The sequence below is a fragment of the Rattus norvegicus genome, chromosome 4 (genome assembly GCF_021556685.1).
Source record: "Rattus norvegicus strain SHRSP/BbbUtx chromosome 4, alternate assembly SHRSP_T2T, whole genome shotgun sequence".
NCBI lineage: Eukaryota > Metazoa > Chordata > Mammalia > Rodentia > Muridae > Rattus > Rattus norvegicus.
Window position 1 is genome coordinate 58,286,938 of NC_141537.1, and position 15,083 is coordinate 58,302,020.

At 50.5% G+C, this 15,083-nt stretch overlaps 1 protein-coding gene across 3 annotated transcripts in view; it reads left to right on the forward strand.

Annotated features, from left to right (window-relative positions):
- The window catches only part of Snd1 (staphylococcal nuclease and tudor domain containing 1), a 399,105-nt gene that overhangs the window by 379,351 nt on the left and 4,671 nt on the right, over positions 1-15,083 (forward strand). For 2 of the 3 annotated variants that reach the window (NM_022694.2, XM_087659177.1), the window contains 3 exon segments: positions 5,453-5,641; positions 11,111-11,252; positions 14,217-14,340. In NM_022694.2, coding sequence (NP_073185.2) covers positions 5,453-5,641; positions 11,111-11,252; positions 14,217-14,340 — 455 coding nt within the window. 3 annotated transcript variants of the gene reach the window in all.

The window sequence follows — 15,083 nt, forward strand, 5'->3', positions numbered from 1 at the left end:
TCACCTGTCCCTTAGAGTCTGTCAGGAAGTCTTCACCTTCCCCAGTATCATTTTCCTTAGGTCTCCGTTCTGTCATATACCCAACAAGAGACTCAAGAGCCACTGTCTGTCTGCTTTTATGTAAGCATGTGCATACTCTGAAGTACCTGCAAGACCATTACCACCCGTGTGTGTAAATGTCCTCTCTGAGAGGATGACAATTCATGGTGATCCCCTAAGACCTCAATTCCTTGATGTAACCTTCACTGTAGGACTCCTCCCACAGAAACTGTTGCGTCTAGATCACTTCTGAAACACTCCAAGATGCTAAAGCGACTGAATCAGATTGCTTTTTTTTTTTCCAGTTTGCACAGCACTCCATGGGTAAAGATCTCAGTTAATGTTTGCAATTGCCAGTTGGGCAAGAAGAAGTTTCTTGTATATTTCACAGGAATAAATCTCCAGTAGCTACTGTCTGTAATTTGAGGCAACTTGTAAGGATTGATCTATATGTAGTCAGTCCTCACCATTTGCAGGTTTGGGGTTTGCCAGTTTACATGCTCACTAACCCCGTGCTGTTTCAGTCATTTGTAAACATGTAGAGTGTGAAGAAGCCTGTGTTTCTTGTCAGGCGTGTCCCAGCTCAGGTGGAGCAAAGCAGTACTTCGGCTTCCTTTTGATATAGGATTTACTTAAGCCGGCAGTGGCCTCAGACTTGGCCTCAGACTTGGCCTCAGACTTGAGGGTGGCCTTGAACTCCTTGTCCTCCTACACCTACTTCCCCTCCCCAGTACTAGGATCACAGGCATAGACCACAATGCCTAGGGCTTTGAGACTTTTATTTACTTATTTATTTTTAGATTGGGGTCTTAATATGTAGCCCTAGCTGGCCTGGAACTCTCTGTGTAGGCTAGGGTAGCCTAGAACTCAGAGATCTCTTTGCCTCCCAGTTGCCAGGGTTAAAGGTGCAGTGTAGTACGCCTGGATAGTTTCACCTCCTCGTTTTAGCTCTTAAGTATAACATTATTCTCTTTGTGATCTATTTAGTGTCTTTCTCTTAGTGATTTTTCTCATAGAAAAATGGTCCCAAGCAAGAGTACTGCTGGTATATACCTTAAAGAAAACATACATATTACATAACAGTCATTCAAGCATGATCTCTTATGTGCTATTGTCTGAGAACTCAGTGTAAATGAGTCAATGATACATAGTAAATAAGAAATTTAAACAGAAACACATTTAGAACAAGGTTACATATTAATCTTTTGACAAACAGGTAATAATAGGCTACCAGGTTCCTAAACCTTTTATTTGCTCTAGAGTAATGGTTCAGTTTTTTGGGTTTTTTGTTTGTTTGTTTTTGTTTTGTTTTCCTTTCTTTTAAAGATCTATTTATTTTATGTATATGAGTACTCTATGCATGTACACCTGCACACCAGAAGAGGGCAACAGATCCTATAATAGATGGGTAAGAGCTATCATATGGTTGCTGAGAATTGAACTCAGGACCTCTAGAAGAACAGACAGTGCTTTAACCTCTGAGCCATCTCTCCAATCCCTGTTTTGTTTTTAAGTCAGGTTTCTCTGTGTAGCCTTGACTGTCCTGAAGCTTGCTCTGTAGACTAGGCTGACCTCAAACTCACAGAGATCCTCACCTGCCCCTGCTTCCTGAGTACAAATGCAAAGCTTGCACCACCAGGCCCAGCAGTTCAGTGTTTTCTAATTTAGTGTTCATGGTCAGTTTAGAACACTATCCTGGGTAATAAGAACGGACTGTGCAGGTGGAGTCTATACCTCAGTAGTAGAGCAATAGCCTAGCATGCACGTAGCCCTGGGTTGATTCCCAGCACTATAAAAAGAACAAATAAAACCAGGCATAGTGCCACACTCCTGTAATCCCAGCACTAGGGAGATAGAAGCAAAAGGATCAGGAGTTCAAGGTCTTTATCTAGTCTATTTTCTCTTTCTCCTCCTCATTCTCACTGTGAACATGTCTGTTTTTCACAGCTGCCTGTGCTGCCTATGTTAAACCTTAAACTCCTGGTGGGCTCAAGTGATCTTCCTGCTTCAGCCTTCTAAATATTCTAAGTAGCTTGAACTATAAATAAACACAGCCATCCTTGGCTTTCTTGGGGGAAATGGGGAGGAAATCCCAGAAGTTGGAATCCTGGAGCTAAACCAAAAACTAGAATTTGTATAGGTGCAGATCCTGTCACAGTTAAACCACAGATCCCTGGCAGTCGGTCAAAACAGAGAAGTGGAGGAGGTTGTACATACACTCTACTGTTAGGCTCCTGCTTAACCTGTGCTCACGAGGCCCATAATTCTCTATGCCAAAAAAGTGTCACAGACTTCCACCACCTATCCAGGCCAAAGTGTGTCTAGGAAGGTGGACCTATAACATGGGACTTGACTACAAAGACCAGGAGCCAAGTAACTCAGGAGCCTGCAGAAACAGTATCCGGGCCACACACACCACACCACACACCCCCACACCCCCACCCCCGGGAGCTTTTGACTGAGGAATTACTATGTCATTGTCACTGGCAGCTGTAATGAAAGAGGAGGCTGAGCCCCACTGGCGACAGCTTTACCTCCCTCTGCAACCCCAGATAGAACCGGTGGCAGCACACTGCCCAAGGCCAGAGATTTCTTTCCTCTGCTGCTGGCTGGGCCTAGGGACTTGTCAAGCCCAAGTTAGCACATCGATTGCAGTCAGAAGGAAGCTGGATACATGTGAGGTCTAGGCTTGCTTGCCAGGGAGAATCCACTGCTCCTTGGTGGATTGGCCCCAGGTATATCCACTAGTTGCCGGTTCTCCCTGGCAAGCCCTGGAGAAAGCATCTGGATCCTGGCTTCAGAAAACCTGATGTCAGGTTAGGGTTTGCCATGTGTAGTGAGGTCTGAGCATGGCACTGTGTAGGATGAGAGAGATTGTTCCTGCCTGGTTGCCTGAGCAACCCATTTCTGTGCTTCTTACATCAGTGCCAACAGCCCAAGCCGCTGCAGAAAACCACACTGGCCTACTGCAAGCTGCCTGGGGGCTGCCAAGCCTGGAGGGGTGCTGGGTGGCCATACAGGGGAGTCCTCCTCTATTTTACTTGTTTATTTGTCAGGAATGGGAGAACACTTGGCTGCTGAGAGTGTGGAACACGACGGGTCAGGGAGGGGGGGACTGGTATGGGCTGGACTCCATGTTGGCTGGGAACTGAACCAGCCCCATTTGCTTTTGGCTCAGCACATGTCCCCTGAGCTTCCAACTACAAGGCAACCAGCCTGTCTGTTCTTCCCACTGCCGCCCCCGAGTTCCTCTGAGACCTACTGCTTTTTGGCCTTCGCCTGTTTGGTAAAACTTAGCAAATTTAGACAAAGGAAAGGTGGTCTTTACAGTGACATCATGACCATCACAGTTTTATCTTGTAAGTGCAGGTCTGATGACCTCTTCAACTCACTCAGTCCTTTCCCTGAAAGACACTCAAGCTTGCAGTGCCCTGGGCTTTTGCAGGGTGGATCAGAGCGTCAAACTCTTAAGTACCAACTGTTCTTCTCAAGCCAACTGCTAGACTCAGAGCAAGGAGAGACCTGTCTCAGCACCTACCAGGCACTAACTGCTGGTCCTTCCCACTACATGTAGCTCTGCAGAAGAGCTATAGGTCCTAAGTCTGGATGCTGGAAGGGCCAGCATTATTACCTCAGCACAAAGAGGGACTGCTCCTGAGACAAGCTATTGGAGTCCAGGGAGGGGGTGAGCTTGGCCTGCTGGAGGCAGTGTAAAAAGATAAGTCAGGCCACTGTGTGTTACTGGTTCTGCGCGTCTAGCTCCAAGTCATTCCCTCTCAGCATCCCTGCAAACTCAACCAGAAAGCCAGCTGGAATCTGCCTAGCATTCTTTTCCTCAGTTAGTGGGTTCTGCATATCCCCTGTGTCACGCTCCAATCTAAACTGCCATTTCTCTTCAGAGGATTAGGAATGGGCCTAAGGAACAAAATAGTGTGTACACTAGGGTGCAGTCAGGGCCTTGCCTCCTGGTCCTGCCCCTTTGACATATTATCCCCATTATCTTGTCTCTGTCCCTCCCCAACCCAGGCACCTCTGTCTAGGGAGTAACATCACGGGGCATTTCCCAACTGCCCACTCTTATTCCTTCAAGCCCACTGCCACTGGCGCCAGTTCAGGCTTTGAGAGTTCCCAGGTATTTAGACATTCGTTTTATTGCTTAATCGAGCTTGAAGCCATTTAAATTAATACAAGTTTTTACATTTAGCAGCAAGGGCTTTTATAGGCCCCTTTAGCTGAGGAAGAACGAAGGTCTAGAGAGACTCAAGGAAGAAACTTATCATAGGCTTTTGCTTTTCTAAGGTCAACCTCCCCAAGAGATACAACCCTGGACCACCCTCTTGAAGGAACTGAGTCTGTTCCTAGGGACAGAGCCTTCCATGGAGAATGTCTAAGATCCCTCAGACTCTAACCCAGTATCTGGGCTTGTGCTCATGACCCCACCTGTCTGCTTTTCTCCCCTAAACTGCCCCTGTGCTAATGCAGCTCCACCTACACCCTCGTGCCTTACCTGTCCTCTCCTCTCTTCCCCTGGCTTTCTGGAAGCCTCCTTAATTGCCTCCATTAAACATTAATCCTTTCAGTTCTTCCTGGAAGAATTCAGTCTCCCTCTCCCCGGGGATTATCTTGTTCCTGAGCCTGCCTGCCTTCCCCACAAAAGCTGGGGTGGATGAGGAAGGGTAGGGTGCACCACATTCAGCCTGCTTCTCCCCTCACTCCTGTACACACATATGCACAGCTAAGCAGAGGGCCTCCTTCAGCCAAAGTGAGTCAAGTGCACCCCAGCAGCTCTCTGCCAAAAGGAAGGGTGGGAGAGAACGCAGAATGATGAGTCTCGAGTGCTGCGCTCTGCACAGCTGCAGGGATTGACCTAAGTGGGTCAGTGAGGACATAAAGAACAGACAGACACACAACACAGAAAACCTGGGATCGGGCGGCCTGGGCACTCTGATGGAGAAGCTTAAGTACAGTATGTTTAATTCTATACACTTGAACCACGATGCAGGGTTATTGCACTGAGATAAACAGGAAGACAGGATTTTTACATACAGCTAAACAAGGAAACAGGTTTAGCTCATCTCCGTGGGAGCTGTCTTCAAGCTGTAAGCATGGGTGGGGAGAAAGCTACGGTCTAGAGTTTCTGCACACCGTCAGTCAGCGTTCACACTGATGTAAGAAGGGTTTGCACTCTCCCCGAGCCTCGCTTGGGGAAGGTTTTGCTACTTCCATGGGGCATTGGCATTGGGGTCCTTGACATGGCTGCACTTATGTCAACAATACAATCACTCAGGCCTTCTCTGGGTCTAGCTGCTTCTGCTACATAGAATGAAAATGGAAGTGACCTTGGTGCCATTCTCAAGCCTCGAGTTTGCAGAGCTGCCCATGAGCTGACACATACCCTGTCTTTTGTTTCCAGGTGGAGGTGGAGGTAGAGAGCATGGATAAGGCTGGCAACTTCATTGGCTGGCTACACATGGATGGGGCTAACCTGTCTGTCTTGCTGGTGGAGCACGCGCTCTCCAAGGTCCACTTCACTGCTGAGCGCAGCGCCTACTATAAGCCTCTCCTGTCTGCTGAGGAAGCTGCCAAGCAGAGGAAAGAGAAGGTACCAAGTGCAGACTGTGCCAGTCAGCCCCCAGCATGTGCTTTTTTCTTACCTACTCCTTCCCACACACCGAAGGGCAAAGGATAAGGTGCTGGCTCAGGTGCCTTTGATCAAAAAGCCAGACGCAGCCCTTCAGTGGGCCAAGATTGTCAGTCTGGAAGCTTCCCAGTGGTGTTCCAGGCCTACAGCTAGAACATCTAGATGATAGCATTGGAGCAGTGGAAGAAGTGTCAAGGACACCACTGGTGAAGGGCCTGAGGGTCAGCCTGCCCTTCTCAGACAGTGTCCACCAAGCTCTGGTCAGCCCAACACTGAGTTTCCTTACTACTGCCCTTCAGGGCAGCAGCCCAACAAGATGCATGGAGTCCTTAGAACAGCAGATTTATAACCAGTGTCTGATACTACATTGAAGAGACAAGGGAGGTGGATCCAAAGAAGCTTTTGGAAACAAATTGACTATTAAAGAACTCTGTGGCTTTGGGGTAGGAGCTGGGCTGGCCCCTTCCCACACTAGCCTGTCTCCATTGACTTATAGCCTGCCTCATAGTAGGATAAATCAGTCGGCCACCAATCTGTCAGAGCTCCTATGCTTGAAGAGGGTTCCGTGGGACAGCCATGCTACACCATAAATTGTTCCGAGAATAAATATGTCCTTCCCCATAGGGCAGCCATCTGGCTTGAGATTTGCTTCCCAAAGCCAAGATAACCTGCCAATAGGAGTTTGGGGGCTCTGTGCCCCTAAACATACCGTATTCCTCAGGCCAAAGCAGCCACTTCCTGGCTCAGAGTCTCTTTCAGTACTGGACCTAGGGGTCCCTGTCTTAGTCATCCTCTGGGAATTGGGAAAGGTGTCACATACTTTGGTGGCAGGAAAACACGGGTGGACAGACTCCAAAAGGATGTGGCTCAAACACCGAGGCTGGGCACCAGAGATTGGCTGCGATCTAGGGATGCTAGCTGCCTTAGGGCATCAGAGGAAGTTCCCTTCTTCCTTGCTCCAGTTCCTGCTAACTTTAAACCCTGTCACCTGAGGGTAGCGGGAGAAGCAGGCAGCCTTGGCTTCCACAGGGAAGGAGAATCTAAGTCTAGGCCTGCCACCCTTGTGGCATCTGTCTCTAGGAAGGGACTAAAGGGCCAGTGTGGCAGCATTGAGGACCAAGGGTGTGAGCTAAAGTCATCTCTGCCTAGGGCACAGCTCCACACATGAAAATTCACTGGAGTCTAGACGCTCCCTCCTCAGCTCTGTCCACTCAGTGGGCTTGGGTAAGGACCCGAGTGGTATCTGCCCTGAGGGGTTGACGAGGTTCCTTGCCAGGTGCAACACGAGGCATCTTTATTTGCTGCACAGTGGACTTGTCTGAAAGAATTCAAGTTGTCATTCTGTTGCTGCCACTTGATGATGCTAAGTAATTACCAGTGATTAATTACTTAACATGAGCTGCACATTTTATTCCAGTCCAATTAAAATGCAGTACCCAACCCTCTATCCTGGGCCACCTTCCCCACAAGTCCCTCTTTTAGGGACTGTGGGTTGGCAGTTGATGAGGGTGTTTGGAAGCCAGCTGGGGGACAGTAACCTGAGTGTCTCAGGTGTACTCGGCATTTCCCACTTGTGACCTCCTGAAGGCTGCTTCACTGCTGAGAAATAACGGATTGTGGTTCCTTCACAATGTATAAATGTTTAGACATACATATGGGCTGAACCAGGAGACCAGGTTTGTGAAGAGCCGTTTGGACAGTGACCTGTGCGAGCATGTATTGGAGAGTGCGTCTATCTGGACGAACCTGATGGTGCTGAGGCCTAGAAGCTGCTTCCTCAGGAGCCTGGCTACAGAACTTAGCTGCCTCCCTGCCGGGTTTATTTAATTCCACCCTGTGTCCTATAACAAACACCCTCCCTTTCCTCAGTACTTAGTAGCTCTGGGCAAGAACAAGGAGGGACTCACAGGTGGCAGATAACCACATATAGATAAATATTCTCTCTGTCTCTGTCTCTCCCTCCTTTCTCTCTCCCCCTCCCCTTTTCTCATCACAGCAGGGCCTTGAACTTGGCCGGATTGACCATTGATTAGTTTTTATTGAACTTGGCCTCCCTGCTGTGTGTTTGAAGGCCTCTGCCACCATGGCTCCATCCCAGCCACACCCTTGGAGCCTAGTGAGTAGGGATATTACATTGGGTTTAGACAGCCAATGGATGCCCTGGACACATTTCTTTTTCCTGTCAGGAGGAAGGTCTGGGGCTCCATGGAAAAAGTGAGGGGAAGGTGGGGCGGAAGGAATAGAGGGCCAGAAACCCAGAGGAGAGCCAGCCTCTGCTCCTAACCCATTCTGACTTATGCCTGTGCCCAGCATAATAGGGTCCTTCCCTGGTGACAGCTGCAGCAACAGGGGACCCTAATAAGTTCCAGATATAGAAGGAACCTGAAGGAATCAGAAACTTGTTGCTTGGCAGAACAGCCTGCAGCAGGAACAGAGGAGGGGAAGGGTCACGGTCTGTAGCAGGAGCTGTGAAGGGTCACAGCAGCGCCTTGCCCCAAGACAGATCCACCATGACCCTAGCTTTGCAACAGAAGAGACTCTGTTCTTTAGCCTGGCCATAAACCCTAACTGCCAGGAAGACATCTCCACAGGAATGCACTCACAAGTGGCCCGAGATTGGGAGGCTAACCACCAGGCTCTCATGTGCCTGGGCCCTGCTGTAAGCCAAGATCTCCTTGGCCACAAGGCTCTGCCAAGAGCCCAGGAGTGTCTCTGTACACAGTTACTGCTCCTTCTAGAAAAGGCCTTTGAATTTTCCTAGTCAACTCTCATGGGTCCAGGAAGAGTAGCATCCACCCCAAAGATTCCCTCAAACAGAACATAGCAGGATGGGCCCTCGAGGCTGTGGGCAAGCAGCACCTGTCTAGCAAGGGGCCTTGCCAGTGTGTTTGTCTTTCCTTATGAGATTGCTCTGTACAAGAGCATTATCAGCCAATAGAGGTGTGTTCTGAGGATGAGGACCACACCCATCCCAGCAGACCGGTTCTATCAAGCCAAAAAGATACATTTACCAGCTTGCCTAGGACCACTGGCTACCAAGTCCCAAGGAATAGCTGAGCTGCTCTTTCTCCCCCAAGAAAAACAAGGAACCACTGTGGCTCCACTGCCCAAAGAGCGACATCCAAAGAGTTGAATTCTCACTTAGAATCAAGGTGCGTTTCCTGAGGAGCAGCTCTCCTCTTCTACCCCTGGATGCTTGGCAGCCCGTGTACCTGCCACTCCATAGGTAGGCACCTTGTTTTTATTGTCTTCTCAGCCCTGGTGGCAGTATATATTCCCAGCTGCCAGGTGAGCTAACAGACCTAAGGTTGGAGGGGGAGGGATCTGTCAGGCTTTCATTTGCATCACTGTGACCTCAGCAGGCGCCCACCTGAGCCTTCAACCAACAAAGCTCCGCCCCCTCTCCCCTGGGGAGGGAGCCCGGTGCTGTCGCCTGGGGCTCTTTCACTTGAGGACTCATTAGCAGTTTCTGCTCTCACCCTGTCAGTCAGCTCCAGATTCATCAACGCAGCTGAGGAGAGCCCTCCCCAACAGCCACAGCCCAGGAAGTAGGTGGGGGAGGGTTGGTCTCTGAGTGACTCTCAGATCCTCTCCAGCACAGAGGCCTCATCTCTTCACCGAGCTGCAAGCCAGGAAAGGAGGCAGCCGGAGGAGTAGGCAGTGTAGGGAGGAAGGAAAGGGCCCCTGCAGACAGCCCAAGTCCTCACCACAGCAGGGTGCTGAGAGATTGAGGGTAAGAAGCATGGGTGCTGGCAGGAAGGGGAAGACTGTTGGGTCAGAAAGGTTGCTGGCGGCAGCTCAGCCCATTTAAGGCGGTGATGACAGGCTTATTTTATAGGCTGTGTGAGTCCTATTGATCTGTGGAGTTCCAAGGGCTCTGAGGGCCTGGGAGCCCAGTCGATGAGAGTGACTGGCTAAGTTGACCCCTTCCAGCCAGAGGAGCCTAAAGAGAGAGCGGAAGGCCTTCTTTGAAAGCACTCTTGACTATCCTGTCATAGGGAACTTGACTAGGAAGGCAGAGCTCCACATTAACACTCCCTGCCTGCTTCTCCTGGCCAACCAGGGCTGGGCCTGATGTATGTCCTGAGTCCCTGGGTGATGGAATGAGAGCAGTGGTGGAGACAGATGTTAATAGCTGGAACCCAGCCAGAGTAAGCCCTACCCCTACCCATGCCATTGTGGAAGGCACTTCTCTGTGTGGCATGATGGCCTAGATGGGTCTTCATCATTCCCTTCGATATCCCCTGAACTCTTGCCTCTCCTTTTGATAGAAAGGCACACACTTCTGATGAACGGCAAAAGTGTACACTTGGGGTGACCCAAGGGGGTTCCATAATTGCAGCATGCCTGCCCTTCAGCTCCTTCCAGGGGCCCCCCAAGAATCCGTTCGTTAGCTGAGGATGTCAGTGACCATAAATGTTCTAATCAAAGGAAGTAGACCCAGAGCTCACTTGTTAAAGTCAAACACAAGATAAAGGGCAAAGGTGCACACCTTCTAAGCTTTTCCCAGAGCCCTGTGCTGCTTGTTGCCCCCAGACACCCAACCATCACCAAGGGCCTACTGCATACCGGTGTGCCTCAGTTTCCCCATTTGCAAAAAAGGAGTAGTGCTATACTCATTCAAAAGGTTGTTGTGAGGCTCAACTAAATCGATACTTGAGAATGTTTAGAAGGTTCACGGCACTAGTGAGCACTCAGGTTTCTGTCTGATATCTTCCTCTTCCTCTGTACATGTCTTCATGATGCCATGTGTGGCCCTGTCTCCTGACTTCCTATCTACTTCCTGCTGCTCAGCTGGAAAGCCACCTCCCTCCCTGCTTTGACAGGCCTCACTACTTGGCTAATCTCCTGGCCGCAGGATTGGACTTGACACGCTGTCACGTTGAATCAGCTTCTGAGCTGCTGCAGCTCTGGCACAGGGCTTGGGAAAGGAAGAGAGGGAAGGTGGAGAGGGGTGGCCCAGCCTCTGAGCTGAGGTCAGAGCAACCTGCTGGAGGTGAGGAGTCCAGAGCACAGGAGAAACAGTTCTGCAACAGAGTCGAGTCCCCCTTTCCCAGCTGCAGCTTAGAGCGTCTCAGGGACAGGATGGTCATAGGAGTGACCTGCAGAGTGACCTTGCAGAGCACTGTGGGAAGGGAGATTTGAAACTATATAGGGAGTACGTAGGTAGCCCAGCCCAGGTAGCTCACTGATGGGATCTTTGCACTCTACTCTTGTGGATCACCTGGAACTCAGTTTGATTCTAATTTAATAAGTCTGTTTTTAAATAAGCTTCCAGTTTGGTATCTGTCAGAATCATGACCCTCTAAACCTTTCCTGCTCAGAATCAGCCCTGCAGTGACCCCAGACTTATCTATCTATCCCAAGCCCCTGGTTGGTATCCTCATTGATGTCCTTCTCAGCTACCTTTTCTTCACTCCCACACCCCAGGTCTGGGCCCACTATGAGGAGCAGCCTGTGGAGGAGGTAATGCCTGTACTGGAAGAGAAGGAGCGCTCGGCCAGCTACAAGCCAGTGTTTGTGACCGAGATCACAGATGACCTGCATTTCTATGTGCAAGATGTGGAGACTGGTGAGTGCCTGTGAGCTGCTGCCTCACAGATCCAGGTTGGGGATGGGCCCCAGAGTTCCCCGAAGGAACTTAAAACTGCTGCTGCCCCTACCTCCCATCTCACTGGGCCTACGGGTCACTTCAGGAACCCACAAGTGAGCCCTGGAGTGGACATGTGGCAGGCCAAGCAGGTCCTCTGAGGACAGGTGGCATTATAGATTCATCTGGGTGGTTCTCTGAGACTCTTAGGTAATGCTTTTCCTCCCAGACACCCCTGTCAGGGCTGGGCATGAGGATTTGTTGCCTGATGTGTCAGGAATCATGGAGCAGATTGTCTGATGTGGTCAGGGAGCCCTCTTCTTACAGAGGACCACAGGGTGTAAGCTTGTCCTCTCTTTGAGGGGTTTTCACCTACAGAGGTTAGTTAGTATAGAATTGTAGTGGCCAGTTTCCATGGCAACAAGCAGGCTCTAGGGGAAGCTATCCCCTGGGAGTCTTTGTGAGGGACCCTCTCCTTTCTCCTGTCCTCAGTCCACCACCCCCAATGCAGACACCTCAGTAGAGACCATTTTAGCGGCAGCCACGTCCACCATTCTTATTTCCCCGACCTCCCTTCTCTAAATTCTGCTCTGGGCAAGGAGCAGTTTTGTTGGGAGGAAAAAAACATGCTCTTACAGCTACCTTTGGGTCCAAGAAGCCAAATCCTGGTGTGCAGATATGGGCAGCCCCAGGAATGGCAGGGTACGGTTTTTGCCTGGGTTCCTCAGTCCTACCCACAAACCTACTCCAAGTTGCCAACAGCCTGTCTCAACTACTTCCCCTCTAATGATATTTCTCCAGCAGCTGCTTTTGTGGTGCTGTCATTTCACCAAGGAAGACTCTCTTCCTCATCCTGTGCTGGCTGTGCTAGAGAAAAGGTGGAGGAAGGAGGGGGAAGGTTGATAAAGCCTTGGGGATTCACTTCTCCTGAGGGCAGCCAGCTTTCAGGACTGGGTTGCCTGATGGGAAAGGAGTCTAAGTAGAAATTAGGTCTATGAATGAGCAGAGGAAGAGCTAAAATGGCCATTGGAGAGCCTGAGGGAGGAACTCTAAGCAGTCTCTGCCCAGGGACAAGAGCCACCCACAGGCCCCTCCTAGGAAGGACCTCCGTAATGTAACTGGCCTCACTGCGTTCAGAGGCAGAGCTTAAGGATACAAGTTTCCTGCTTGACTCCCTCTTCAGAGAACCCTGTCAGGCTATCTCTGGCTGCTCTAGAAAGCCAAGATACTCAGAGAGAGTGGTGTCCAGGACAGAGATAGGAAAGAAAAAGGCCCAGAGAAAGCTAGCATTCCTAGAATGCTGTCACTGGCTTCTGGAAGGAGTAAATACCAGGGAGGATGCTCAACTCTCAGGTGGCTCTGTTCAATCCCTGAAAATAAGCCCAGGGTCTATAACCTCCTTCTCTGAACCTTTGGGATTCTTCAAGGCACATCCTCTCACAGTGCCCCCTTTCTATTAAAGCCCATATTCACAAGGGATCTCATAAAAACATTAAATGCAAGTGACCAATCAGACCCTCTGTAAGGACCTCCAGGAGGCTGTGGCTGCTGGCAGGAGGCATGAGTCTGTTTCTTGCTGTTGCCTGGGAACCTGAAAATCCAATAAACTAAAAGGAGACCAAATTCAGGAGCACCTGTCAGTGTAAAGGCTGCTTCCCAGTGCCTGGAGCTTGGGTATCTGTGGGCAAGGAGCACTCTGGAGGAGCCCAGAGGCCTCACCGCTCAATTGAATGAGTGCCAGGACTGTGGGTGCACAGCAGCCCAGGAAGACAACATGTGTTGCATCTGCAGAGATCATTTCAGGATGGTTGAATTATTAAGCACCCTGGATGCACTAGGGATCCCACCAGGCCTGTGCAAGTAAACAATCAAGTTAGCTATGGTCTGTGCCCTGAAGGAACTCACAGAGTAATGGCAGAAACATAAACACAGACAGGGAACTTATACAGTGGATGGTGGCAAGTTTAACCATAATAAACATGTATTCTGCACCTGTTACAGTGTGGCCTCAGCCCTGAAGGGAAAGAGGAATGCCACACTTAGACTACATATCACCAGCCCTGTTCTCACCTATGAGGCAGAGGAGAGCAAAGAGCTGTGAGGCTGAACTAGCAGCATCTGGGCCAGAAAAGGACAGGCCACAGGGAGCTGATGCCCAGCCAAGTTGGGCTGGGGGAGGCACTGCAGGAGGGAGCCAGAGAAGGAAAATGAGACCAGGTACTGCCAAAGCTGGTCGTGTAGCCGTAGGTAAGCAACACAGGCTGCAACCATCAGCCAGGGAGATCAGGCCGGAAAGTGGTGCACTGCTCCCTGCTGAGAAGGGGTAGAGGAGGGGAACGGAGCCTGGGCGCATTGGAAGTACTGTTCCATATGAATTTCACAGGGTGACAGGGGTCAGAGTGCCTGTGAGTAGGCAGAGCCTCTGAGCGCCACTCAGAGAATTACCCACCATCTTCCCAGGCTCTGACTCTAAGGTCCTTTCCTGTCTGTGGTTGTAAGTGATCCATCCTTTTGCCCCCAGGAGTCATTGGGCTCCCAGAGTGGCTCCCTACTAATCATGGGGTCCTTAGTCCCAGCGCTTATTCTAGAAGCTCTTTTGCCTTACTCAGTCAAGACCCAGCCACAAGAAATGTAGCTCAGTAGTAGGGCTGTTCCCTAGCATGCACAGGCCCTGTGTTCCATCCCTAGTACTTGAAAGAGAAAGGCCCACGCAGTTCCCCAGGGCTCCTTTAGCCGTGGCCAGCACATTAGAACATGGCCAGTACAGTGCATGCAAGACCCCTGGGATTAGCAACCACCAAGTTTGCTTTTGAATATGGCTGTCATGAAGCCTCTAAAGTGAGAGCCACAGAGGACTCCATTGCATGGACAGAGGTAGCCAGTGCTCATTCCCAGGGTTCACCAGGAGCGAGGCTCCCAAGTCCTACTGTCCTCTTGTTCCTGCAGGCACCCAGCTGGAAAAACTGATGGAGAACATGCGCAGTGACATCTCCAGCCACCCTCCTGTTGAGGGTGCCTACGCCCCACGCCGGGGAGAGTTCTGCATTGCCAAATTTGTAGATGGAGAATGGTGAGCCACTTGGACCAGCAGGGCAACGGGGCTTCTGTAAGATGGAGAAATATCCTGGGGCACAGGCCTATAAATGGCAGGCGTTCACATAAGCATCCACTTTCTGTGAGGTTGTTGGTAACAGCCTCTGCCAGATCTTCAAGGTACCTCTCCTCAGTTGGGGGTCGGAGCTGTCATCTAACCAGCCTCCAGAGGTGGGAGGATAAAGCAGTGTCACTCCCTCTCCCCTGAGGACACCAGTATAGTAATGCTGGCAGCTGATACCTTCCAACCCTCACAGGAAGAATGATGTCAGAAGTCAGTTGGAGGTGTGTTCACAGTGAGCACAGACCAGCCCGCCCGCCCTCCACCTCTGCTGTCTGGGATACAAGCAGTTGTGCTTCTAGGCTGGAAGGTCACTCATGTACCCATGTACCAAGGGTAGAGCCCATGGCCTTCCCAGGGTGACAGAGTGACTTGGATGTGTTCCCTGTAAGGCCTCCCAGACAGATCTGCTGGCTAATTACAACTGCTGTTTAGTGTGCTGGGTTTAGACAGCAGACATCAGTCTACTCATTACTCTTGTTGCTTTATGCCCCAAGGACATATTAACTGCTCCACATGCTCCCCTCCTTCCTCCTGTGCTCCCAGCTCCTCTCCAGCTCCTATAGAGGCTGTCCACAGCTCCCTGAGGCTGGGCTTCCCTGGTCTGAAAACTGTCCTCTGCAGAGACCCTGGGCAGGAAATGCTGGGTCCCCAGGGAG